At 44.5% G+C, this 27,518-nt stretch overlaps 5 protein-coding genes across 7 annotated transcripts; 1 reads left to right on the forward strand and 4 right to left on the reverse strand.

Moving 5' to 3' along the window:
* Positions 1–711: 711 nt before the first annotated feature.
* On the reverse strand, positions 712–6,723 carry wee1 (WEE1 G2 checkpoint kinase). The gene is made up of 10 exons (XM_088417113.1): positions 5,848–6,723; positions 4,625–4,818; positions 3,334–3,400; positions 3,062–3,234; positions 2,717–2,985; positions 2,543–2,632; positions 2,292–2,377; positions 2,033–2,203; positions 1,359–1,504; positions 712–948 (listed from the first exon to the last, which is right to left on the reverse strand). The coding sequence occupies exons 1-10, from the start codon at positions 6,295–6,297 to the stop codon at positions 828–830; spliced, it is 1,767 nt and encodes a 588-aa protein (XP_088273239.1). The 5' UTR covers positions 6,298–6,723; the 3' UTR covers positions 712–827.
* A 743-nt stretch (positions 6,724–7,466) lies between these two features.
* On the reverse strand, positions 7,467–14,352 carry znf143b (zinc finger protein 143b). Its single transcript, XM_088417111.1, has 15 exons — positions 14,255–14,352; positions 12,662–12,777; positions 11,997–12,185; positions 11,845–11,925; positions 11,550–11,746; positions 10,669–10,737; positions 10,475–10,585; positions 10,285–10,360; positions 9,769–9,894; positions 9,402–9,581; positions 8,905–9,132; positions 8,695–8,840; positions 8,485–8,598; positions 8,271–8,399; positions 7,467–7,837 (listed from the first exon to the last, which is right to left on the reverse strand). Exons 2-15 carry the CDS (start codon positions 12,765–12,767, stop codon positions 7,754–7,756), a joined length of 1,836 nt encoding a protein of 611 aa, XP_088273237.1. The 5' UTR covers positions 12,768–12,777; positions 14,255–14,352; the 3' UTR covers positions 7,467–7,753.
* A 1,230-nt stretch (positions 14,353–15,582) lies between these two features.
* On the reverse strand, positions 15,583–19,263 carry akip1 (A-kinase interacting protein 1). 3 transcript variants are annotated; one of them, XM_088417485.1, is made up of 7 exons: positions 19,213–19,263; positions 18,910–19,056; positions 17,976–18,142; positions 17,247–17,333; positions 17,065–17,175; positions 15,986–16,054; positions 15,583–15,878 (listed from the first exon to the last, which is right to left on the reverse strand). In XM_088417485.1, the coding sequence occupies exons 3-7, from the start codon at positions 18,129–18,131 to the stop codon at positions 15,735–15,737; spliced, it is 567 nt and encodes a 188-aa protein (XP_088273611.1). In that variant the 5' UTR covers positions 18,132–18,142; positions 18,910–19,056; positions 19,213–19,263; the 3' UTR covers positions 15,583–15,734. The 3 variants fall into 3 exon arrangements, with proteins under 3 accessions (XP_088273611.1, XP_088273612.1, XP_088273610.1); XM_088417486.1 differs by having other exon boundaries at positions 17,976–18,139; positions 18,910–19,255; XM_088417484.1 differs by having other exon boundaries at positions 18,910–19,255.
* Positions 19,264–19,941: 678 nt separating this feature from the next.
* rpl27a (ribosomal protein L27a) lies at positions 19,942–21,876 on the reverse strand. Its single transcript, XM_088418368.1, has 5 exons — positions 21,835–21,876; positions 21,276–21,339; positions 21,108–21,183; positions 20,197–20,371; positions 19,942–20,117 (listed from the first exon to the last, which is right to left on the reverse strand). The coding sequence occupies exons 1-5, from the start codon at positions 21,835–21,837 to the stop codon at positions 19,989–19,991; spliced, it is 447 nt and encodes a 148-aa protein (XP_088274494.1). The 5' UTR covers positions 21,838–21,876; the 3' UTR covers positions 19,942–19,988.
* Positions 21,877–22,632: 756 nt separating this feature from the next.
* Positions 22,633–27,108, forward strand: LOC148422964 (E3 ubiquitin-protein ligase TRIM33-like). Its single transcript, XM_088416685.1, has 7 exons — positions 22,633–22,712; positions 22,853–23,006; positions 24,057–24,418; positions 24,838–24,943; positions 25,106–25,180; positions 25,258–25,410; positions 26,303–27,108. The coding sequence occupies exons 1-7, from the start codon at positions 22,633–22,635 to the stop codon at positions 26,474–26,476; spliced, it is 1,104 nt and encodes a 367-aa protein (XP_088272811.1). The 3' UTR covers positions 26,477–27,108.
* The last annotated feature ends 410 nt before the right edge of the window (positions 27,109–27,518 follow it).

Below are 27,518 nucleotides of genomic sequence, written 5' to 3' on the forward strand. Positions count from 1 at the left end.
TCCTTGATTAGTTGTGATCGTTTTGACATCCAAGCGGTCATTTTTTACTATTTATAATCTAATATATTTCAACAAAAATAACAATTACATTTTTTCCACGTCTGCGGACATTCATCAGATTTTTTAAACAGGTATACTTTAGCCATTTTCAGTATTAAAATTACTTATTTCGAAAAGATTTTTTTAAACAAATGTTCTACTTAACGAGGCATTTTCTGTGGTAAAATTATTGTTTTCCTATAATTGTATGTCTGGGTTTGGTCATGTGACATACAAGCTGAGCTGTGATTTGTCGTTCGGCGGCCTTGAGCACGTCATTTCAAGTGGCAATAACGTCTTTAAAATTACGTGAAAAGTGACTGTTATGAAACAAATGAAATAATAAGTGTGTCCTATATACAACACTTTCACAAAATCTACAGCTGTAACGAAACATTTTACGGAGTACAGAACTTAAAAAACAAATTATAATTACTTTAAATGTTTTGCATAGCTAAAACTGCGTTTAGCACACAAAGACGTTGAGTGTCCTTGAATCCGAAATGCCGCAGTCAGCCTTAAAATTCAAGTGCTGCACTTTTTTTTGAGTGGGTGCTGCTGACAGCTGCGTGTTTCCATCTTATAACCCTAACCCCCCAAAAAATCACTATCAATCCAAACAAAAGTGTTTAAAAGACAAGTCACACATTTTGAACAAAAGTGACAAAAAAGTGTATTATAGAAGGACTTTATTAAATAACTTTGTACAAGTGGGGCATGACAACGTGAAGACAGAACAAATAGGAACGTCTCTTTCAAACATATGTACAAGAAAAAAAGAAAACGATTCAGAAGATGTTGAGGCTGACGGATCGGCTCATCATTTTGCCGATGAGCCTGGACGTGCTTGTGCTGCCGTTGGGCTTCTCGCCGTTGGAGGCTCGGGCCAGCTGAGCCTTCTGCAGCTCCCTGAGTGCAAAAATGTGTTCCAGAAGTTACGTGGCAAACGGTGTGCTTACGGAGACTAGGACGGCCCAATCGAACTCCAGACCGAACTCGTCAGGCTTCAATCTTGCGGATAACGTATGCGCATTTGTCGTGACGCTGAAACGATGCTTTTGTGGGCCATTTCTTGGCAAATGGCGTCGTTTTGGGGAGCTTACGCCGCGTCGTCTTAATTTGCATATTCATCTCAAATCCAAAGGATCGGGTCCACCAATCCACATTCACGCAAAGAAGTCTGGCGAGGTCAAAGTCACGCCAACCAGAGTTTGCAAGTTTACGTTTCGTAAACTCTACACAGTTTAGAGTCGCACTCGTTCGGAAACAATTCAGCCAAGACAATTTCGGGTCGTATCGATACAGAAGCGAGCGCTCACCTTTCCAAGATGGCGTTCTTGCACTTGAGGGCGTTGTTCTCCGCTCTCAGCTGGTGGGCGCTACTCTTGGTGGTGGTCAGCAGCACCGGGTGGCGGATGAGGTCGGTGGCGGAGGGGCGGCGGGTGGGGTCGGGGTCGATCATCAGCTGCAAAGTTAGTAACGCGCTCTTCTTCAATTTTTACCACTGCATTTCAGTTAGAAACGTTTTCAAATTTCTATAGCACCTTGTTTGAAATTTTGATATTCTGTATATGCTCCTATTTTGAAGTAATTTATACCTCGCCACTATTGTGGCTTCTATTCTATGTGCCTTGTAATGTGGTGCACAGAGAGTGCGGAAAATATGCTAGGTATTTATTCTGATTAAGGATGCTCAAAAATAGCGACCGTCACCCTGACAACGCATCATATGATGCTTGTCCTCTAAGTGCAAGCTCCAATTTTAGCGACTAGCAGCGCTAGCAACGCTCAACGAGTTGCCGTTTGATGACTTCTCATAAGCAGTCGAATGAATGTAAACGAAAAGTGCCCCATTATATTATTATAGTATAGGTAGAAATGTCATTTATTGACTGTATTCATAATTGCACGTTGTTAACGTCGCCTACAAAAGCATAAGTTGCACGCGCAGTTATGAGTTTGACCACGGCGGCGGAATAACGGCGCCACAGACCGTGAGGAGGGCGAGAAACTGCGGCGAGAGCGGCTGGGGCACGGCGGGCAGTTTCCCCTGTCGGATCTCGTGCCAAGCGTCGCCGTTGCGGGGCAGGGGCTCCGCCCCCGCCGCGCTGACCACCGTCAGGGCCAGCGCGAAGATGTCGGCCTTGGCCAGGTGGCTGCAGTCCTGGGGAAGAGCGCCGGAACGCGCTCACGGTTTGCTCAAACAAAAAAGGAAAGGCGCCGGTTTTTTTCTTTCGGTTTTGATGACCAACCTCCTGAAGGACTTCATTGGCCAAATATCTGCTGTCGCCTTCTTCCACTTGATGATTGTTGGCCCGGGTCACATGACCTAGATCGCCTGCAAACATAGAAGTAAGGATCTAAATGCTGCACGCTGACACTAATTTGTATGTAAATGACAAAAATCGGCGTCTAATCATTTATACCAGCAACCGGCTCACTGAGAAATACTTTTTTTCAACCTCAAACACACTCAAACAACATGTAAAAATGTGAATCCAACCTATTTTGTAGACCACGCTGGTGTTGAGGCCGTCCTCGTCGTCGCCCTCGTCGCAGCTGCCCACGGACTTTCGCGATATAAAAATGTTGCCTTGAAGGAAATCAAAGGTCAAAATAAAAACACGCGAAGAATAATCCAACCCAAAATAAAGATGGAATCCTGCGTCCAACTGACTGGGCTTGATGTCCATGTGGACCAGCGCCATGGAGTGGATGTACTTGAGTCCGCGGGCCACCTGGAGGAGCAGGTCCTTGAGCTCCGGCTCCGAGAGGCGGGCGCCGCCCCGGGCGTTGTCGGCGATCACGTCCGACAGCGTGCCGCCGTTGCAGTACTCGTTCTGGATCAGCATGTGGCCTTCTTCCGCCCAGGCCGAGTAGTAGCGCACCACGTGGCGGTGCTGGCCCAGCACGGCGTGGGCGTACACCTCGCGGAGAGCGATTTGCCTGCGCAGAGGGAAACGGTGACCACGGCGTTTCGGGAGACTTTTTTTGGGGGGGGGGACCGAAAGGCCGCACTCACTCGTCCACCGATCCGGCCAGGGGCTTCTTGGAGCGCTTGATGGCGTAGAGGCAGCCGTCCAGTCGCTTCACGCATTTGTAGACGGCGCCGAACTGGCCGCAGCCGATCTTCTCCAGCTCCAGGAACTCGGAGGCGTAGCGCGACATCATGTTGCTCTCCATCATGGTCACCCTCTGGGACAGAAGAACATTCCGTTAAGCAATTCATTGACACGGCCGTCCACTTAAAACAGACGCCATGACATCAAAAATTATTATTATTTTTTTTTTTACCTTGGATGGCGGCAGGATTTCCTCTTCGTCCTCAAGGTCGCTCGACTCCATGGCTTCACCGCTGGAGCTGCGTGGAGAAAAACAGTCACGTTAGCATGCGTTGGCAAAACGGGAACTCTTCCGACTGGAGCGACCGATGAGTTACCGTAAATCCCCAAATATAAGATGCATTTTTTTTCTCCCAAAATACTGTCCGAAACAAGGCCAACATCACTGTTAATCACAAAACATAAAGCTCCCTCGCTAATCTAGCGCAATGACAAGAAAACCCTTTAGTGGCTTCAAAGGAAATTGTGAGGCGAGCGGAGCGTGGCGGGGGAGGGGCCCCGGCTGTGTTCACTGGCAAACGGCAAAGTCGACAGGCAAGCGCGAGGTCTTAGTTCCCAGCTCGAAGGTTAAAGGTCAGTGACCCGGTGTGTAATGACCTGTTTTTTTCATGTTCAAATAAATTTGAGGAAACCCCTCGCCTTTTAATCGTAAAACTAATCCAGAATGGCTGATACCGGTAATGTCTCCCATTGCGGCTGTTGATACTAGCGATGTTCCATACAGACCTATACATATGTAAATAGAGCAATTTTCCTCAAAACTGAAAGAAAAGGCACATTTCTATTCTTCGAATTTGTAAATCTTGATCGTAAACAGGCAACAAGCGGGTTTCTGATACCGGTTTCTACTCAAGTTTCAAGTATTGAGACCTTAAAATAAGGCTGGTATCGGGAAGGCCACGCCCCCCCCCCCCAAAATATATTTTTTAAATGAAACTCTTACCTATTCAATATACCACTGTCCTTAAGCTATTATGAAACAACAGCTATTTTCTATTGTTCTATACACCTTATTTTCTGTTCAGTTTTAAGGTTTTTGAATGCAATTTTATTAAAAATCTAATCAAAGCGGTCTTTTACTGTAATGAAGAGATATTTTCCCCTCATTCTTCAGTACTTTCAACCAATGATCTTTATTCTTCATTTGGGATTGAAAAGTTTTACTGACTTATTGTTTCGTTGACACTCCCTTAGTGCAGCTCCATCTAGTGGCTGCATAACGCAACCCCAGCCAATACAATAACTTTTATTCTATGCGCCTTATAATGCTGTGTGTCCAAGATATGAAAAATCTTTTCAAACAGGCCGTTCATAGAAGCCTAACCCTTGTAGTGAGAAAAATACTAAAGTAATTTCTGGTTGGTCATGGTAAAACCACTCAGAGCATCCAATACCATTCCTGAGGGAGTTATTACTAGCATAGCAAAGATGTGAATAGAAAGGTAAGGAAGAGCGTAACGCACACGTTGCGGTGAGGCCTCTTCCTGTTGCTCCTTAGCTGCGTGGCCGACTGGATGAGCAAGGAGTCGGGCGTGAAGGGGTTGAAGTTGACCGGGGGCGTGCGACGTCGCCTGCCGCTGTCGTTGTCCGACGGCGCTTCGGCCATTTTGAAAAGGGAAGCCTTCCCGCCGGAACCCCTGACGCGGGATAGGAGGCTCTGCAATGCAAACACAAGTCTTTTAGTTCCGTATTCAACTAAAAAAAAACAACAACAAAGGGAAATGTAGTTTTCTTTCAAAAAGCAGATGAGCAAACCTGGAAGCCCTTTGATGTCAATAAAAACCAAGGACGATTTATTGGTGCCTATAGTCACCATTTTGACAAAATCAATTGTCACACTGGCCCTACTTTGGAGAGAAAAAAAAATCTGATGGCGGATATTTAATCAATTCCTAACTTCTGTTGACAGATTCTGATGACAAAGACAATGCTGCACCTTTTGTTTTTTTTTTCCCAAAGATGGGTGAAATTCAAATATTTCAGTTTTTTAATTTTCACCGTCAAATAAATTAGACAGCATTGATGAAATTCGTTTAACTGGAACCTGAACGGAAAAGGCGCATATTGGTTGGTCGCCACTAATGTACCTTTAAAAGAATACATTTTTCTTCAATTGACAGTTAAAAAAAAACAAGAACATATAATTCAATGACCGATTTGGTCTATTACATGTCAGAAAACAGGCATAAATGCTGATAATGATTTTCAAAGTAAAAGCCTTTATTTTGATTGCAGACAAAAACAAGCCTGCTTGGATTGTACTATGATTGGCATTTATTTTCGTCTTCAGTTTTCTTTTTACTTATTTTGTTGTCATTTTACTTATTTTAAGGTGTTTTCTCTTTAGGGGTGGGGTTTGTGTTTCAAAAATGAATAAAGGAAAACGAGGTCACAGGCTTCATGCACTTTCAGGCGAAAAAAAAAATCACGATATAATGCTCTATAATGCACAGCGCTACTTGTGTGGATGAAAAATAAATAAAAGTAACTTATTTGGTTGATGAGAAAATGTAATAAAAAAAACTGTAGAGTCATTGAGTATGACTATGCGGCATTTCGTCATTACAGTGGAGGTACTGTACATGATTACGCAACAGCACTTTCGTCAAGTGGGTCACTGGGTCGGTAGCTGACGCAGCAAAAATTGAAATGGACAAAGTGCGGAGTTAAACGCATTTCTTCTTACCTTGGGCGTGTGCGGCGTGTCGAAAAGCCGCAGTTTTCTCAACGTTTTGTGCGGAGGGGAGTCGGGACACGCGGGGATGGGCGATCCGGATCCGTCCTCGCTGCGTACCGGCGAGGCGGCGGACAAGCCGCACGCCTTCCTCGGGGACGGCGTGCAGACGGCGAAGAGCTCCGAGCTCGGTGACGCCAGCTGCGACGGGGAGCCGAAGCCCTCCTCGGACCACATCTCGTCGCCGAACGACCGCCTCAGCTCGGGGCTTGCGGGGCTTGCGGGGCTTCCGTCGCTCCCGCCTTCGGCCGCCCGCATCGACGTCGGGGAGTCGGACTCGTTGAAGCCGGACTCATTGACGTCCTCCGCGTCGTCTTCGCTGTCGCTCGCCGTGAAATGAAGCCTCTGGCACACGCGGCGTGATTTGGGCGAGTCCTGCCAATGGCTACCGTAGCTCGACATGCTAGCAAAGTTATTTTGACGCTGGTTTCGAACTTTCGTCAAAAACGAACAAGCTCCCTTCCCCCTCCGCCCCCCAAAACTACCTTGAGCGAAGGTATTCCAGCCACGAACGTAAAGAAGCAAAAACGTTATAAAAAAAATAAACGTTTTAGCAAAGTATGCTAGCCCAGAAAAGGCTATGTTTTCTTTTACCGCCAGCCCACCACGTTGACCAGGTGGTCGACCCTGTACGGCGGAAAAAAAAAATCCCGGGGTCCGATTCAACTACCCGCTTGAGTCGGGTACCTCCCGCCGTCCCTCGGCAATAACCAAGCGTCCACAAACGCCGGCAGTTTTGGTTTGGAAATTCCGAAGAAAATCACGTAGTTTCAAGAATCCATTCCACTGCTCGTCTCGTCACGCGTATGCTAACGTACTTCCCGCGACCGTTAGTCATGTGACGCCGGGTAACCAATCAGAGCGCGGTTTGGAAATCTGAAAAAGGGGCGTTCCGCATGAAAGAAGCCGGAGGGTTACGTCATAGAGCAGCTAATTCGAGCCTGTTAACTGACTTTATTTTGCTAATATTTTTATAAGTAAACCGTAAACAGACGACGTTGTTGAACTCACAGTACATTCGAATAAAATTGTAAACGTAAATATTCCATTGGATTTATCATTGATTCAAGGTAGACGTGCGTTGCAGCTCTTATGTAGCGTTCCTTCGCTACATCGCGGTTCGGTTGATGTGGGTCACTCGCGGATTTACTATTGCACGTTTACCTTGCTATTTTCAAGCAATCATTTTTCCTTTTAAGCCAGATCGGTCAAAAATATAGCAATTTTATTTATTAAAAAAAAAAACTAGCACATGGAGTTTCATTTATGACTCTATATATACTGGAAGGCTACCTTGCTATTTTTCTTGATATTTTTCCACATAAGTTGGACCAGATGAAAAAAAAATAGATTTTATATATTTATTGTTTTAACTAGGTAACACTAGCTTGTTTGTTTTTTCATGTTTGTTTTACTTCGTGAAAGATTTACAAAAAACAAAAATACTATAAATAAAAAGCACTTTGGCTTGAATTTTTGAGTATAGCTGTTAACTGAGCGAGTCAAGAACTGAATGAATGTGAATGAACTGAATGTGTGAATATTTACCAGTCAATAAATCAAACGCTTGATACTTTTTTTTTCTGTTAAAATTAGAAATAGCATATGCTGTACCCTGCAATGCGCGTGCGCATGATAAAGCACCCCCACATCCATTTCCATATCATCTGTTTGGTTAAGACAAAATAGTCCAGTTATCAAAAGCCTATGTACACTTACAAACAAACGTTGACTTGCATGTGGCGCTGGGAGGGAGAGCAAACAATTTTGAAGGAAGACTTGCGAGCTTGCATTTACTTGATTTTTTTTTTGTTTGTTTGTTTTTCAAGTCCGACTTGATGTTGAGTCCCAGCCGACATCAATCGTCCAGGCCGGGCGACTCCCCTTGTTGAATCCTCGAGGCTATCCGGATGGCTTCCTCCAAAGACGGCTGATCGCTAAGCTGCGCGTGAAAATAAGACAAGAATTTAGAAGTACAGTAAAACCAAAACATTGCATTGATATTGCTAATTTCTGTGACAAAAATCCGCACAAAAAACCATGATCTTTCAAAGCCCTTTGCATGGTCATACTTTCATGTACCCGATTTTCTGCGCTATAAACCGCACCTTCAATGAATTGCTTATTCTAAAAGTGTTTTCATAAATAAGGCGCAACACATTATAAGGAGCATAGATGCTACAGTGGTGGGCGGGCTTGCGTTATGCATCCACTAGCTGGAGCTGTTAACAAAACATTTCTTTTTGTTGATTTCATTATCACGGTGGTTTCTAATTCGTGCTGGATCTGGAAAGATCTCAAATATGGGATTTTTTTTTCTTGCTAGGTTCATCTCTGTTGCACACATCCCTCAGATGATTTCGGCGAGTACCAACCTGCACGGCGATGTGAGTGCCATTAGACGTGGCCAGTAAAGTGACCGGGTGAACGTCTTCTTGCTCCTGGGTGTAAGTGGCTTCCTCTACACTTTCGAAGGAAGTCATGCCGGGTGTCATGATGGCCAGCTGGGGGAGACAAAAAGGCACAATGGAGCTCAGCGGTGGGACGGCTCTTCGAGCGGACTTCACGATGTTTGGATTTTGTTTTTACCTGAGCGCCCTGCGTGGCCAGCTCATGGGCTGGGATGGTGATGGTGGTGCCTTCTTGCGTCACCATGGTGATGGTGCCGCCCATGGCTTGTAAATCCGCTTCGGAGATGCTAACCTGCCGATGGGAGAGAACGAGGCGGGATTTAAAACGAACGAGTTAAAAACCTTTCCCGTCGATGTCGTACATAATCTGCGCGTGAGCGCATCATACCTGCTGTTGCGTCCCGTCCGGCTGCGTCACCAAGGCGACGTGCTGCTGGGCGACCACCTCGGCGCCCTCCACGGCCACGCGCTCGGAGGCCGCGTCTTCCGCCTCCACCGGCGCCGAGTAGCTCACGTTGGGGTCGTCGATGGCGTCTGCCGACGGGACGAAGGGGATTTCGGGCGTGTCGGCCGTGCGCGAGCAATGGCGCCGGCTCACCTGTGGGCGGCTCAAAGTAGGCCTCCTGCTCCTCCTCGATGGGCTCCGTGTCGTTGTGGGCGGTGCGCTTGTGCATGGCCAGCGTGGAGATCTGCTTGTAGGTCTTGCCGCAGTGGTTGCAGATGTACGGCTTGCACGGCGTGTGCACCACGTGGTGCTTGTAGAGGCTGGAGTACTCGGTGAAGCGCTTCTCGCATCCGGGCACGGTGCACACGTAGGGCTTCTCCCCTGTACCGGGCATAAATGGGGGGGGGGGGGGGTGGAATGTTGACACAGCCATCCTTTAAAAGTGATGACTACACATTTATTTAACATAATTATGTTCTATTCATCCACGTCCCACCCCCGCTCTAAAGTTTTTTAAATTTTGGAAAAAAAAAAAAGTGTAAACAAATGCTTGTAAATAACCTCGGTGGAAAACACTGAGTGAGCCGGTTCTAGCCGGCTCAAGGTTGCGACGGGCCTGAACGATAGCGTTGCAGCTGAGAGCAAGTTACCGGTGTGGATCCTCATGTGGTTCTTGTAGTTGGTGGCGCTGGCGAAGGAGCGGCCGCAGTTGGGTTCCGAGCAGTAGTACGGTCGCTCGCCCGTGTGTGTACGGATGTGTACTTTGCGGATGTTGGAGGTGGTGAAGGAGCGGCCGCAGCCCTCTATGGGACACTTGAACGGCTTCTCTCCTGCAACGTCGCAAAAGCGGAGACAGACCTAACGGACTTGCTTAGGAGTGACAAGAAAAAAAAAAAAAAAAAACAGATAGCAGAAAAAAGGACACGGCTCCGGAGCGCTTATTGACTTTCCTGTATCTGGCCGCGATGATGTTTGTGTCAATTACGACACACGGGCGGCGAGGCGGAGGTCGCCCACCTGTGTGCGTGCGCGTGTGCTTCTGAAGGTCTCCCGAGGTTTTGAAGGACTTGAGGCAGTTGAGCTCCTGACATCGATAGGGCTTCTCGCCGGTGTGCGTGCGCGAGTGACTCTTCAGTCCATAACCTTGACAAAAAACAAAACAAACATCACATTCATATTTTAATAAAGGCCGTCCATCCGTCCTACCATCCAAGCATTAGATTACGGGATTTTTTTTCCCCCAAAGTCTCATAGAGGATATTCATGAAGGTGCGGTGCAGTTCAGTTCACGCTATCACTAGTACTTGCAGAGTTGACTCAAGTCACCTCTGAAAATCACTAAATGGCATTTTTTTGGACCTGTTTGATATGAGTGACATGAATGGAAAAGATCTTTGTCCTACATATCTGTCTGTGAAAAACATGCATGGCAGGCGAGTTGGACCTACTTAATAGTCCTTAGGTGTGCCTAGTTGTACTTGTATAGGTCTGAAGCATTCCTAAAAAAACTACAAGCTATATGAGAAAGCGTACCTGTTGCAAACTTCTTCCCGCATCCCGGATAGTCGCACATGTACGGCTTGTCTCCGGTGTGAGAGCGCTCGTGCACCTGCATCAATACACAGGCACGCGCGTGTTTATAGAGCTCGGTGTGAGTAAAATGTCACACCTGGAGCGTTCATAATTCAAGGTAGCACTGTAAATATTGACAGAAAAGACTCGCCTTGAGATGGTGTGCCGTGGTGTACAACTTTCCGCAGTCTTTGTGCTCACAGCGATATGACTTATCGCCCACGTTGGCCACCCTCCTGTTCTCCTGGCCCTGTAACACAATCTGGCAACGAAAAAAACAAACGCCAAACACCGTGACTTCCTGAACAGATAGCGTTAATGGAAAAGAATGATAATCTTTCCTACCCGCATATGCACGCCGTTGTCGGCCTCCACCCTACCGAAGGGAACCAAAGGGTTCTCGATGTTTTCCACCTGAGCGGAAATAAAGCCTGCCGGTTAATCCATGAGCACGCATAGCAACAGACTACAGTCCATTGTAAATTATACAGTGGAAAATTTATCATCACAGGTTAGCTCCCCAGAAATATTTTGAACACAAACTAAAACTTTGCTCCATATCAAAATACTAGAATAAAGATGACATTATCCAATCCGATTTTAGAATCCTTCTTTTTTCCAAGATCTGAGCCCATTCAGAATCCATTCGGTTACTTGTAATAAAACAGTTGAGATCAGGAAATGGTAAACATAGAAATGACCTAGGATTCCAAACTTTTGCGTGTGGTCACCACCAATGTGCTAACAACGTACCCACCGTGCTAATCTTACGTTATGTAACTAGCATCTCCAAAGTTTTTTCCACAACCACCACCAGTTTTTTTCAGTTTAGTTATTATTTTCCCGCAGATGGGGGACGCTATGAGGCCCAATGCCGCTTCCCACAGGTCAGTCTTGGTACTACAACAGCTAGATAACCCTGGAATAGCATTAATATTTGTGCGTCGTTTTGACCCATGCTTAGTTTATTTTAAAACGCACTTACAATGTGTGCGGATGCCATTTTTATCGGCTGTGTTGGTTATAGACAATTAGCCAAGCAGCATTCTTCGAGCAAAAAGGGAAAAAAAAATAACCTTAATCCAACATGAATTTAACATTCAAATGGGTCAGTTGGAACCTCAACGTTAACTGCAGGCTTTATGTTCCTGGTGTGCCGCAGATGTTAGCAGAGTACGCACAACTCGATTTTCTCCTGAAGCGAAAAATATTTTTGCCGCGGTCACCTTGGCGGTGTACTGCTCCAGCACGCTGATGGTGTCGGGGTCGATGGCGGCGGCCTCGGCCTGCAGGTCGGCGATGGTGCCGTCGGCCTGGATGGCCAGGATGGTGCTGGGCTGCGGCATGTGCACCGTGTGCTGGATGTACGCCGTGCTGCCGTCCTCCAGCTGCACCTCCTGCAGCCCGCCTTGCTCGTAGGCCTCTGGTACGCCGCAAAAACAATTTTGGGGATGCCGCTCACTTCCGGGAGACGGTTGGACGAGACTTTACCCATCGAAATGGAGTTGCACGCGCGCGTACCTTTGGGCGTGTGTATGAAGGCTGTCGTTCCATCCTCAAGTTGCACGGCTTGCCCGTCTTCGAGCTGCAAACCGTCTCCTCCTGGAAGAGTCGCCGACGCTCCATGTTTCAGCAATACGCCACGCGCGTACCGGCGGCGCCGAGGCGGGCACCTGCTTTGGGCACGGTCACGTGCTGGACGTAGGCGGCCGACCCGTCCTCCAACTGGATCACCTGGCCGTCCATGATTTGCGCGTCGGAGAAGGCCGGCTTGGCGTCGCGCTGGATGTAGGCGGTGGAGCCGTCCACCAGGGTGACGGCCTGCAGGCTCACCGTGTCCATGGCGTCCATCTGATCGCCGTCTGCTCACAGAACGCAACTTTGAAATCCGGAGGAAAAACTTGACGCTGACGTCTCGCGAAAGCGATGTTACTGGTCGTTATCTTAACAATAGATGAGGCTAATAGAAAATAGCAGAATTTGACCCCAAAATTAAGGGAGCGTCTTAAAAACAAGTGTTGTATTTTTGTATGGTATTTAAATATTAAGGCCCCTTTAATAATAAATTAAAATCACCACTGTGCCAAACAGTTTATATGCACATATTACACTGTAGAAATATGTTTCGACCCCTTTCAACTTGTCACATTGCTCCTAGGAAATTGAGTATTTTTTTGTTCATCTTTTTTTCTCTTTTTTTTTTTTTTAGTTCAGCCTAAATCTCATGTATAAACATCTCATCTACCGTGTCCGGTATTTTGTCTTTCAAATGTGCGTTTTGTACCAGGAATGGGAGCAAAAAAAGGGTTTACAGAAAGTTCTGTTCCGAGAAGCTCACCTGCCACCGTCACCGCCTCGGTCAAGCAGAGCGTGACGGGCTGCCCGTCGGCGTCCTGAAACTCCGTCATTCCCTGGGAGTCCCGGTTGAGCTGCGCCAAGAGCATGCTTGAGCCGCTGCCACGGCGCAAGCGCAGGCCAGTGAGACAAAAACAGAAATATGCCCATCACTGGTCAGTCGGCGCCGTCACGTGATCATCGTGAACGTACAAAGGGGCACGACACATAAAGTGGAAAAGGTTGCTCTGGCAACATGACGTAAACATCGCTGATGCCTTGGCTTTCTATTCCCACTTTTTTTGTGGTTCCTTTAAAAGAATTGTCTATTTGTGTGTATTGTTGTGAAATCCGGAGGTTCAAGAGCCCTCACAAACGACGACGTCATTCGGACTTGCCGCCGTTTGTTTCCATTTTGTTTTTATAAGTTTTAAGTGTATTTCAAATTTAAATATTTGATTTTCACATATTATGGGTGGGTCTGGAACATATCCCCGCAATAAATAGGGCTTCAGGGTATACGCAGTCAAATTACATTTTGGGTTCGGTAACGTGGCCATCGCAGGTTTACAGATTAACAACCCGGCACAGGTTTCATGTTTTGCCCACAATCTCAATTTTTGTAGCTTCTCATTTAAAATTAAGTTTATCATATCTTGTCATAAATGTACTGAGAACTATTTCTCTTTTTCAATTGTGTACCCGGTTTTTATATATTTTGGTACTGCAATTTCCCGTGAAATGAAAATGTATCTCAATCTGTTTATTTTAATATACAGAACCACTTTATTTTTGTTTAATCTTGTTTTGTAAAGTAAGCAATACAATTTATAGACTTGCAGGACTTGGCCCCCGGGCCTTGAGTTTGACACCCGTAATCTCGAATCATCCAAATTTTAGTTAATAGTTCATAAACAACTGTTTGAGTTGAATTACTTCATTACAACTTTGGGACGGAACTCGGCGAATATAGATGCGGGTCATCTTTCAAAAACTTGCTTGAACCGTTTTAAAGGTCAGCATCTTGAAGGTTTGCAATTTCCGAAGGATTTATTGTGCTTTTGATGTTACACATTTGCACGTGGACATAGGGGGAGAACACCTCAACAAACGCACATCGTGAAATCTAGTGACGCAATGGCTTTTATTCAACAGTTGTCAGGCCCGAGGTGGCCTAAAAAGCGCACTTTTATCGACGAGTTAGCATAGATGCTAACTGCGGCGGCTAACCGCTGTCACCACTTTGCACGCCTTCATCATCTAAGGTGAACATTGTCAGGAATTCCCGACCGTCGCGTGCGTTCAATTCCGCCCTGGCGGGTTGGTTGGCGGGCTGGATCAATTGCTAAAAATTGCGCTAACGACAGTTAGCAGCCGAGCCGCCGCTTCCTCGCTTTAAGTGAACAAGACGGGCTCATTAATGATAACATAAGCATTTTCCGCCCGCCAACGGCTTGTCAATCTTTGTCGGCGAAGCGAGAAACAAACAGATTCTCCGTCCGTTTTACGAGCGCCGGCCGCGGCCGGCCACACTCTCCGGCGGGGTGACGGCTCTGGGAATACTGCACACTGGGTAAAAACCAATTTATATACGAACCTTGGGAAAAATTTCCAACAATTCCTCCTGTTCGACCACCATGCACCAGTGCAGGAAACACTCGACACCCGGAACGTGTATGAAAATATGATGCGACCGACAAAGACCCGCCTTCGCAGTATTTACCGGTATTCTGACTGGTCTAAACTTGAAAGGGTGTTTCTCATTGGACAAAATTAACGTCCCTCTTATAGAGGCCTAAACGTAACGCTTCAGTCAGCAGGTTGGTACGTTGCTGTGATACGTCTGCGTGTCAGCCATATTGGAGGAGGCGAATATGCGCGTCAGCTTTGGGTAGTCAAGTAGAATGTAACGCTTTTTGTAACAGTTTTTGTTAATCTTTATCTACAACTTGTATGCATTAGTAAAGTCAACGCGTGATTGTTTTGTGCAGCATGTGTTTGTATATGTTTAGTTTTTTGTCGTTTAATATCTTGTTTTTGTAATTGAATCATGACTGTCATGTTTTTGTTTTGAAATATAAGTAAAAAAAACCTTAAGATGGCTACTTTATCTGTAAGGCTTTTAGGTGAAAACTGAGTGTACTAAAGAGTAATAGTAATAAGTCATCCGCCATGCCTAGATCAGTAGGGGAGCAGAACATATTATGATGAAAGTATATTTGTCATTAACATTTTAAACAAAATCTACCCAGTTTTATTCTTATCAAAACACAGTACTGGTAGTTTCCCAACCCAAACAGGAGCAATGTTTTTCACTTTTCCACATTCAAAATGGCGTCGCCGTCGACGTCCAATTCGACCACAAGGCAGCGTCTACGTGTTTCGCTGTTCATCCGCACGCAGGGCGGAAATATTATTGCCATACACGTTCCGGGGCCCCTGGCAGGCGCCATTCCGCGTCGTTTTTCGTATCGCCCGACGCATTTCTCAGTTTGCAACGGCCAACAAACAAAACGCCACGAGTCGAAAACTGTCGTCCCCCTCAACGGGCGGACGTCGCGCTTGGCTTCCGCCCCTCAACCGATGGCCGACTCGGGCGTCGCTGGCGACGTGCTCGGCGGCTCGTTGGGCGTCCATGTTGAAAACAAGGCCGTGTGGGAAAACGCAAGGGCAGTGTGGGCAATGCAGTCTGATACTGCTAGCGCCACAGCCGACAACAATCAATCGAGTTTGCTAACAAGACGACCTTATTTTATTATATATATTCCTGAAGCTTTTTTTCATCACTAATAATAATAAGTCAAAGTTCCAAGGGTCTCGTTGACAGTTCCAAGTACCTCAGATTTAATATCTGGTCTCTCAAAATAAATTGGTACTAAATGAGTAACACATCACCGCCACCCGATGAAGACAGTTTTTTTTTTTTTTTAGCTGGAAAATAAAAACTTTATTCTAAGTCTGCGATTTCATTTAAGATTAAAAACAAGCAGAATAAAAAAAATAAATACTTTGACATAATAAAATAAATGTGTATGCAGTCCGAGATTAAACAAAAAAAGAAGCAGGTTTGTTTCAGTTCAGAAGTCAAAGGTGATGGTGCACGACTGGCCAGGGTCCAGGTCGAAGGTCTGGCTTTGCTCCCGTGATCCGGGCCGGCTGGCGCTGACGGTGTACAAGCCGGGAGCCACCTCTGCGTGGAAGTCCACCGGCCCGCTCCATCCCTGAAGATCGGCAAACAAAGTTGTGACAAAGGAAGTCATTAAAAAAAAAAACGGCCATGAAAAACTTGTCCCAAGATGAAGTTATTATGACAAGAGAAGTTGCTCACCATGGCTTCTGAGATGTTCTCTCCAAGATGGCGCCGCTGCCGAAAATGAGGCGCTTCCTTGCACGGGTGCTGTAAACCAAGCATTTTTTTAACACTGACACAAAAATCGTCTGAACATCTGGCACCCGAGGGGAGAAGAGGAAAAGCAAAAAACTGCATTTTGCACAACCCGCCGACATAATCATGAACAAATTCGCTGCCATTAGCTAGCTAGCTAACTATGGATAGCAGCAACTATCATCTTTCCCTATGCGCTGTATTTTCTGCACTATTTTTTACAATAAAAATGTTTGTAACACTCTGTTTAAAATGTTTGACATGCTATATATGCTCCAATTTTGAAGCAATTAATATACATGCAAAAACCTCACGTTTTTGTAGAAAGAAGCACGCTTTTGTAAAATATATCTAGAAACTGTTTTTAAATCAACAAAACATCTTTTACGATGGCAATTTGATTGAAGTTGAATATTGAATTGAATCATAATTATACTCTTTTAAACTCTTAATTTGTCTTGGCATTGATCTTAACAGCCCTTTAATGTAATCAAGAGTTATTTTTCACTCATTTTCAAAGTCATTTTTCGCTCAATTTTTGATGCTGCGGCTTACATACCGGCGTGGTTTATAGTCGGGAAAATAAGCTACTTAAGTATTAAATCGATCCTTAAGTATCTGGGGTTGAATGTCTGGATTCTTAAAAAACGTGAAAATACGTCCCTGGCATCGAATGAGTTAATGACCTCAAGAAATGTATGACTTTAGTACAGATTTCATTTAGTGCCAGCGGTTATCAGACACTCCTTTAGCCAAACGCTTGGAATAAAATCAAGAAAAATACAATGTAAATACGGCAAGTCTGTGATCGAATGCCTTGTTTCTTAAAAAAAAGTTAAGTCTTAAGTTAAGTGCGAGCCGCATTTCCATGTAACCATTTCCTAAAGCGCGAAAATTTGAACTGACAAAGGCACGCATTTACTTATTGAGGAAAATAATCGGAACGGCAACAGTTCAGAAGAGAAATAAAAAAGTAGGCTTATTTTCCCCCAAATGTCTACGCCCGAGCGGTTTCTACTCACGTGTCTCACGACGTGAACCGAGGACGTCCCGGAGCATTTATTATGGTAGCGAGCCACGTGTTCCTTCTCCATGGCGCAATCTAGAGTGCATCCCGCGGAGTTGTAGAAACCCTGACAGACAGACACATAAGGACGATGGGAGCTTTGGAAAGGCTTGCGGCCATTTTGGGCGACGGACTGACTTTGCAGCGACTGTGGGTCTTGGCCATGAACTCGGTGATGGCCGAGAAGGCGTCGTCCAGCTCCTCCTGCACCTCCGCCAGCAATTTCTGAACACCAAAGAAGGATCGCTGTCATTTATTCGTAGTTGGCACATCATATGGGGGGGACAAAAGGTTTTCTCTTTCCTGGGGGGGCAAACAAAATGCAATTGGTGGTCTTTGGACCTCAACATGGCGCTGCAGGACGTGACGCATTTGCATGTTGGAACCGATGATTAAGTTGAATTATGATGATGTCGCTCACTTCTGGGAGATGATTGGACAAAGCCTTGCCAATTGAAAACACGTTATGACGCTTAGCACACCCTCCGTGCCCCTTCTGGATCTTACGGGACCGCTCTCAAAAGTGATTTGATGAAAAACACAAACCTATTATGTTACAAGTCATGACTTTCAACCAAATTTTGAAAATATATCATATTTTTAGAGGATTTTTTTTCTCCCCAAAGTTTAGTGTGTCTCACAGCGGACATTCAAGCAAGCGCAGTGCAGTTTGGTGATACGCTATCACTAGCGCTTGCAAAGTTGACTCAACAAGTCACCTCTGAAGATAACTGATCAATCCTATGAACAAAGATTTCATCAAACAAAACCAGAAGGAAGGCTCAGTTCATATTAGTTAAGTACAATTCCATTTTCAAAGGAGTAGGAAGAAGTTCACAAGTTATCTAGGCCTAGTCTAGGCCTCACCTGTCTGTACAGCGCCCTGCCGCCTGCGGTCATAGGCATGTAGGTACGGGGCGGCTTGCTGCAGTCCGCCTTGCGTCTGTAGGCCCGCTCCAGAACCTCCCGGCTCAGGTGGTTGGAATGAAATAGGGAATCCTCTAGCCCATCTAGCGTTGCCATGGCAACAACTGCTTCACCCGTGAAAAGAAAACATGCTATAAGATGCTTTTATGCGATAAAAAATGGCCGCTGAGTGGTAGAAATGCATTTGAAGGCACAATACAAGCACAGGTGTCAAACTCAAAGCCCGGGGGCCAGATCCAGCCCGCCTCATCATTTTATTTGGCTGCAAAATGCTAATTATGACTTGAAATATCTGTAAATAATAAGTTTTCTTCCGTTTTTACCTTTTTTTTGTTACCAATACACCTTTTTAACAGTTTTTAGCAGCCTCTGATTGAAAATGTGTCACATTTATTTGACTTGACAATCACAATGGCCCTCAGAGAGAAACTACGACTACAACGTGGCCCGTGACAAAAACGAGCTTGACATCCATGCGCTAAAGGAAGAATAAGGAAGAAGAATCTGGAGGCTTGTGAGAGCCACGCGTCAATTGCAGCAGCCTTGACATGGAGCAGCAGTTGTACTAGTTCTCGGCTTGAACAATTGATAACTAGTCATAAACAAATAGCAGCACATTTTGAGGTAATCAAGCATATTTCTATGAATTAGTGTGCATCACTGAGCAGCACGAAGTAACAGTGTGAGAAAAAAAATTGTTTCATTGTTTGATAGTCACAATTGGAGCCATTCAAAAGCACAATTGATTGCTCATATGAAGTTAACTACGGCATAACAAAAAAACACCGTTATGATAAAATTACAGACACGTACGAGATTTTAAAAAGTTATAATTGTTAATCTACGCATACCTGTGGCGGTTTGTTTTACTCACCTGAAAAAAATGTCGACTAATTCGATCAAAAATATCACGTTAACTCTTTCATGAAGTTCCTGGGCTCGAAATTAAAGTCAGCTGCTACCTTTTTTTCTCCATGAATTTCATCTCGGTTATGTTCACCGATTCGAAAAATACACCAAACTGCGGGGAAAAAAAAGTTTTGACAACAAAAATGATGGCGCCGGGAGGTCTCGCGCGATATCATGTGATTCACGTGAGGGCGGCAGCGTATAAAACCGAACGATTTGAGTGATTTCAAACGTCAGCACGTGTCAAAACTATTGGAGCAGAGAATACCTTGCTTTGACTCGTCACGTTGTGCCTCCCAAACCAAAATGACACTTCCGCACGGCGCAAGACAAGGCCATACTAAATCCCTCGCTTTTTATACGGCGCGCCTCCCGGAAATGAAAACACGGAAGTTAATAACTTAGCAACCGTACGTCGGCGCGTCCGCCATATTGCGTTGGGCAAGTTCATGCGACTATTCCTGAAAGTATTCCATTTTTAATACTTTCAGCACTTTGAATTAGATGATTGCAAATGTTTACCCCTTTTATGAACATTAGGTTAGAAGCAAACGTATTTTTCAACAAATACAGTTGTATGAAAGAACACAAGTTAATTAAAAAAAAATTGGCCTCATTTTTCATTACTAGTAACATCCATAAAATGTAGATTATGTGCAACATGCTTTGGAATTTGTCCAGCAATGACATTCCCTCGTTACAAAAAATTAGCTTGATATTTTATAACTACATAGAGAGCAAAAGTTTGAACGCTATTCACAGTATTTCAAGGTCTCACTTCACTTAGGTGCAGATTATTTTGCAGATGTGACTTGAAATACAAAGGTGATTACAGTTGGGAGCAGGAACAATGCTATGCGAATTTAAATAATAATAATAAAAAAGACGTTTTTGACAATTGTACAGCGTTGTGAATCTGGGAGAACAAATCATTTGTAGTTGGAAAAGCATATTTAAGGTGGTAGTAAATAACAGAACTACAAAAAAGGTCACGATGCCTTGTGTATTCGCACAATTTATTTTTTCCAAACACCGAGGCAGCATTTACGCCATCAGCACGCAAGCTCCTCCCACCGACTTGATCTTCTCCTCGGCCCGTCGGCTGAAGAACTTGGCCTTGACGATGACGGGCTGTTTGGGCAGCTTGCCTTTGCCTAAAACTTTGTAGTAACCCTGGAGATGAAAGAAAAAAAGAATAAACGAGGGTCACAATCTCCAAATTTGAAATGACTTGGGAGGCGGCGGGACTCACGGCGCGCACGGCGTCGATGACGGGGGCGGGTCCGTCGGGCTTTTTGCTGTAGTTGACCCTGGTCTGCTCCGTCACCAGCGTCCACAGCTTGTCCAGGTTGATGGTGGGGCAGTAGGTGGTGTTCCTCTTCAGGTGGTAATGTCTCATGCCCACCTTGCCGAAGTAGCCCGGGTGGCTGAGCAAACACTCATCCAATTAGAACATGAGCCACTTTCTATTTTTCGATAAACGCTCCTAAACCCTTTAAATGAATATTAAATTATAGCGCTGGTGACTCGTGTCTATTATATGCTAACAGTGCCACTTTTTGAATATTCTCTTAATCAAAAGGTACTCCTATGAAAAAGATTGTCTCGTAACATTAATATTTACTCACCACCAAGCACAGAGCAAGTTCATTATAACCTATAATCTGTTGCCTCTTTTTAATTGAATAAATGTGGTGTTATTTTCTGAGACAAGCAAGAGTCAAGATGAGCAAAGTGAAACTGGAGCCATGAATGTCAAAACTTTCTCAACATTGAGCTCAGCGGAAGCCTATCGGCGAACATTATCATCCGAATCAGGTGTGTTGGGAAACAAAGACGTCAAAAACATATAGCGTTAAGGAGAGTTTAGCCAACCCTGCCCCGACCCCTCCGACATGAAAAACCAAGTTTGTCTTCAATGACCAAAACGGATATTTTCACCACAGAAGCAATTTTAGGCAGTCAAATCCATTGGGCCAAAAGCTAGTGTCTAAACTGCATTTTGTCTCAGAGTAACTGCAGAAAAGTGTCCAAATGAGGGCGTTACCACAAACAGTGGCCAGCACTACGCTGACACCGGGCTTACTTGACATCAACAATTTAAAATCAATTCGTTTGCGTCGCTGTTGAAGGTGTAAGCGGCCCCCTCCCTTGCTGACTTACTATTTATCGAAGTTGATCCTGTGGTGATGCATGCCACCGGCATTACCGCGACCTCCGGGATGCTTTCTGTGCTTGCCTGTGGAAGGACACCGCCAAATGGGTCACATTGCCAAAGTTGCTCGCAGCAACTCCAAAACACAAGACGAACTCAATGAGTTTAGTTCTCACCAACGCGACCGTGTCCGTGGCTCACATGTCCACGAAGCTTCCTGGTCTTCGACTTCTTAGTAGGCTGTTACAAACAGAGAATCACCAAACCAATAAATACATGACATTTGAGTACTGCTAATTTAATAACACAGTCCAACGTATAGTTAGCACGGAAGCTAGTTTGTATTCTTGCACCCTCTAGCATGCTACATGCTAACGCTAACACCAGTCCTTCGTTGAGCCAGCATAAAATACGGCAATTCTTTCGATAAAAAGTGTTTTTTTACTTCGCCACACAGTTGGTACGTAAACGCAACATACGCGGACATATCAACATATTGTGAGTTAACTTAAGAGACTCAATGGTTGGACCAGAAGGCCCGGCAGATCTCGCAGTGAATCGACAACAAAGTGTCCATTTCACCTACACATCCCGTTAATATTTAGCGCTGATACTAAAGGAAAAATTCGCGTGTTATTTGCGTTGGTTGGATGGTACTTGTAAGTGGTTTCAATGGAGGATGGACATAGATTTAGGTGGGTATCCGAGTGCAAGGATGGACACGGTATCACCTACCATCTTTGGAGGTTGATGGGAAAGAGAAACCGGATTTGGAAATCACGCGGTTTTCTGTGAGATTTGGAACTCGGCAGTACATCAAGGACAGCGACCTCCAGCGGTCAGTTTGGTAAATTTTATTTGATGGCGACTTTAAGATTACGTTTAAAAAATATTATTATAACACATACATATCATTTTAATACAAACAGTTTTTTATTTATTTTTGGGGGGATTGGGAGAATAATTTGTTGAATAAGATTAGCATAGTTCCATCACAAACATCCCTAAAATGTCTTATTATAATACATTTCTAAATATTCTCTTAATTACGTTTAAAATAAAACGTTTTTAATTGACCTCGTGATATGCATTTTTCTTCCGTTCTAAACAGACACCAAAAGCTTTATTGAAGTTTTGTCCAAGGTGTGAATGTAAGTGTGAATGCTTGTTTATCAACAGGTACTCTGATTGTCCGGCGAATATTCTGAGTTTGAAGCAGCAAATGAACACTCACCACAGTTGTTTTTGTTGTGGGCATGGAAAGCCCTGGAGGATTGGAGAAGGCATCATTAGCAGTTTCCTTGCGGGGTTTTCGCCGTTAGACCAATCAAATCTTTCTCTAGTTCTCCCCCATGACACTTGACTTAAGACAACAGTGTCACGTCGTCCCCAATCTGGAATAACAGCCAGCAGACTCTCACAATTAAAAGCAGGTAAGGTTGTTTGTGTGTAGATAATCAATTTAATGTGATAGTTTTTGATGTTTCCAATGATGTTAATGTTGTATTTTTTAGCTTTTGATAGCTCATCGCTATGGAAAGAGAAAGAACTGATGAACATTTTCTATCCAATGAAAAACCATGTTTTACGAAGACTTTACTTAACAAAATAAGGTAAATAAAAATGTGTTTTCTATTTAATAGAGTAGCTGTTTGAATGCAAAAATCCATAAATAAATAGGCTTAATAAATGGAGATTATGAATGAATCAGCAATTTACTGCAATTCTTATCTTTCTCCGGACTTTCCTTCAGGATCCAGCCGGAGGTCCAGAAGGTTCTGGATAATTCCCGCAAAGCAGTTGTGAGACTGGAGCGTCTGGACCTGCAGCCTCTGGCGTCCCTGGCGCGAGTGCCGTGCCGAAACCGAGCCGGGCTCTCCGAGGAACGCTCGGATCGTTCTTGGCAGGTGTAAAAAAACAAGCATACAGTATTATGCGTAACAACGAGCGCTCAAGCTAGCGAAACGTTATTAGTGATGATTTTGTTTTTAGAATGGAGTGGGCCCGAACGAATCTGACATTCTGGAGTTTCGAGACGCAGAGGTGGGCAATTTGAGTCACATGACTTGACTGGAATTACAAATACTACTATTGATCGTATTATCGGAACGGGGCGAGCTCATGGGCAGACTTCAGTTGGCTAATTGCTAACAGCGCCACGTGTTAGCCGAAAATCTTACGGCATTGTTTTTAATCAAAGAAGCGAGCAGACTGAACCGATGTCCGAGTCCATCGTCGTTCGCACACATGAATATTACAAAAACCGAGAGGAGCATATGAACGTTATGATGTCTCCAGCCGATTCAGGTATGGAGTTGTGTGCACCGGTTAGAGAACATGCAAAGGTATTCCATTTGACTCGTTTATTAATTGCAGTCTTTTGGCATATACATACGGTCATAAACTTGGCAGAACATGAATGGTGCGCAAGTTTGAGGAAAAGGAAAAACGACTGTTTGGAGTGCATTCGACGTTACACTGGTGAGACGTTCACTGACCGCTCACAATTTGGGAAATCTGACACACACCAGCAACAAATCTATAATTTATGTATATGAACACAAGAAAATATGAACTTACAAAGATGAGATTTATTCTGAGAATTTACAAAGATTAGTTTTATCCTGTTTTGCTATAGTTTTTACATTGTCACCAAACTGTTGGTGCGTCCTATACACGATAACATAGAAAATCCCAGAATTTAACCCTAAAATCCAATCCACAGGTGTGTCCTATATTTAGGGGATAACGGTATATAATAGTGCATTGATAACTTCACATATGAGTCGCTCCGGTGTTTAAGTCACATTGCCAGCCAAACTATGCCAAAAAACTGCGCTATCTGGGACCGAACGTCTCGACCGTAAAGACGTATAAATACGTCTTTGGGGTCGGATGAGTCAATACTGATTTGACCATTGATCTTAAGACTTCTGACTTGCTCTGGCCTCCGGCAGGAAGGCGGCTCGGCAACACCTTGTCCCGAGGCACTTCCTTTAGATATCTCCCCAAAATGGGATCCGCCCTACATCCTGGTTGGTTCCGGGAAGGCCGACCCCGATACCTTCTACTTGGATCCCGACCGGGAGGTGATCATGGTGCTCGACCTGGAGCCGGAAGATCAGATGGAAGATCCCGAATGTGGAGAGGCACCTCCGACCCGGGAAGCGGTCCAGAGCGGCCAAGGCCACAGCGAAGGGAAGGAGAGTGAAGACTTTTGCGCCGTGTGTTTGAACGGAGGAGATCTGCTGTGCTGTGACATCTGTCCCAAAGTTTACCACTTGGCCTGTCACCTTCCATCACTGCTTAGCTTCCCAGCGTACGTAGTGGGCTACCGTTTCCATACGTTTCCAACATGCTAAAAGTCGCTACGCTAACACATTGCGGGATAGCATGCAAAGTCAGATGGATAGCAGGCTGCCCACAATTTATTCCATTAAAAAATGATCGGCTTTGCTAAATCAGATAGCAAAATGCCAAGGCCGATCAAAAACGATTTGGCAGGTATTACTTCAAATCCAAACCGATTCTTGTTAGCGTGCGGAGCAAATACGGACAGGAGCAGGAGTGCTAGTTCAAATCAGAATCGCTAAAATGCTAACCGTGGGTATGCTAACTAGCAAGAGAGAGACCTGAGCGGAGATGGCGCTTAAGCAGATTGAGAAGGATTTTGCATCTTGACCTCTAGTTGGTTGTCTACCGATTTTAACGGCGGCCTGATGTCGTGTTGTTGTGAAGGGGCGACTGGGCGTGTACGTTGTGCAGAAGTGACCACGACCCGACGGAGAACTTGGGGCGCGAGGGGGTCAACGCTCCCTATGCCCTTTCCCACCGTGACCAGAGGGTGACACTAGCATAGCCTACTACTGTATATTACATTTTCATGCATTTATTATGTCTTATAGCATTCGGCGCTGTATTTTTTTGCAACTTATTCCACTTTCTATGCTGTACTGTAGTATAGTTGTTACAATGTAGAATTTAAGCCTCTTTTTTTCCCTCTTAGAGATGTGAGAAATTGGCATTACTGCTGTACGTTCACCCGCTGAGCGCTCCCTTCCACGAGCCCGTCAGTCGTCTGGTGGGTAACCTTCAACGCTGCCAGCCCTGTCCCACATTTGTTCCCGACACCCAAAAGTTCTGTTGGTCGCGCTTCAGGCGAGGAACTACTACCAGGTGATTAAGAGGCCCGTGGACCTGTCGCTGATCCGCAGGAAGTTGGACAGGAGCAACACTCTGCACTACTTTATGCCAGAACTTTTTGTCCACGACGTCCTGCTCATGCTCAAGAACTGTGCAACCTTTAACTACGTAAGTCCACGTCGGCCATGCTGACTTTTTGAATTGTGAGGAAAGAATCTTCCACGGGCAGTATGACAAAGACGATAAATCCCTAATATATAGGAATACGCTCCTACTATGTTCTACTAGAGATGTCCAGATCCCGATCAAGTGATCGGAAATTGGAAATCGGGGCCGATCGCACAAATATTGCCCGAAAAAGACATTACCAAAAGAAAAAAAATAAGAATGAATTGTATATTTACTACGTTGTTTCCTTGGCTAAATCGTGGTTCGTTTATTGCGCCTTTATCACGGATTTTCCTTTTTTACAGCATAACTTTTTCTATCGCAGGTTTACCACGCTATTTTTCTTCCTTTTTAAGTCTAACTAATAAAAAAAGCAAGGTATTTATTTTAAAAAAAACGACCTGTACATGGAATTTTATTCATGACCGCCCCTTTCTTTAATAATAATAATAATAACAATAATAATGATGTATAATTACTCATATAATATGTTTACATGACTTAATTATATATATATATATATATATATATATATATATATATATATATATATATATATATATATATATATATATATATATATATATATATATATTTAAAGAAAGACTATTTAGATACACTTTTTTTGCATCCTTATGGAAGGGAGATTGGGTATGGGCAGATCTTCAACATAAAGGTGACAAGAGTGCAAAAAACCTCTACATTCAACAGAGCATGCAAACTTTTGTGGACCCAAAATGCTAAATGTTCCATGTTGGATGGGATTTTAGAGTCAGACCACGAGGACCGGCGCAAAAGCGCTTTTAAAAGTCAGGTCGCCCGGGCCTCATTAGCGGCGTGATGTTGAAGCGGCGTAAAGCAAACAGGCTCTCTGACCCCGCTGTGCTTGCAGCCCGACTCGGAGGTGGCCCGGGCCGGTCGGAACCTGGAGGTGTTTTTCCTGAGCAAACTGAGGGAGATTTTCCCCGACGGGACCTTCCCGACGGCCAACCGGGACAGGATGGAGCGAGCCCGCCTGCGGTGGCGCCGCGAGGAAGAGGAGGGAGGAGGAAGGAGGAGGAGATGACTCCCAATCTTGGGACCCATAAAATGACAGCTTTTAATACCGCTTCTGTTCATTGGGACGCCGTTCTTTATCGAGGCGCAACTGGTCGGAAATAATCAACTATTTCTGTTTTTTGTATGATCCCAGTCTGAAAGCTGTTTTATTTTGGAAAGCCTTTTATTTCCAAAACCGTCCGGATTCTCTTGGATTCGTTTAGGTCACTTGAGCGCCAAATGTTATAAAATAAGTTAAATGAGTTAGAAACGGACGTCTTTGGGACGAATGTCAAGAGACAGGTGACGAGCCTACAACTGCAAAGTCAAAGAAAGCTTTTAACAGGCGATACTAGGAATGCCACTTGAAATAATAACTTCTTGCGGTCAGGACTTCTACTTTCCAGCCAAAAAGGACCCACAAAGCGACGAGGAATGGATTCTCGACCAGATGAGCTTGCGAACGGTGACAGCCTTAAAAGTATGTGTCAAAAGAGAAACAAGCTGAGTGCTCCCATTAATTTGTTGTTCATGGTGAGCTTATATTTTATGCCCCCCCCCATCATATTGCTTTGCAAAAATATTTGTTCCTTTGGAAAGATCTGTGTATTTTGTGCTATATTTTACTTGTCATAGTTTAGCATTTTGTGATGTATTGATTGGTGCTTAGCATATGAATAAGAACGCGTCACAATGTGTGATTTGAATCTTTTCGAATCGCAATTATGACTTAGTATGCTTTTGTAATATGTCTGAATTTGTATCAGTGTAACATACACATTGTACTTTTCTGTGTCCTAGCATAAAACCATCATTATGAAGATGTTCAAGTTGCTTCTAGATCCTACTAAACCACATAGTGACAATGAAAAAAATTATAATTTTTTTGCACACTTTTAATGCTGTCTTCAAACTATCAAACTAGTCATATTGACTCAATTATAAATGTAAATTTAGTGTACGTTCCGGGCCACAAAAATGTGGATCATGGGCCGCAAATGGCCCCCAGACCGTACTTTGGAAAACCCACGCTTAAGAGCTATCGTTATCCCAAATTGTGCTTATTTTCT

This window comes from Hippichthys cyanospilos, chromosome 6 (assembly GCF_059441005.1).
Source record: "Hippichthys cyanospilos isolate Australia breed blue-spotted pipefish chromosome 6, RoL_Hcya_1.0, whole genome shotgun sequence".
Lineage (NCBI taxonomy): Eukaryota > Metazoa > Chordata > Actinopteri > Syngnathiformes > Syngnathidae > Hippichthys > Hippichthys cyanospilos.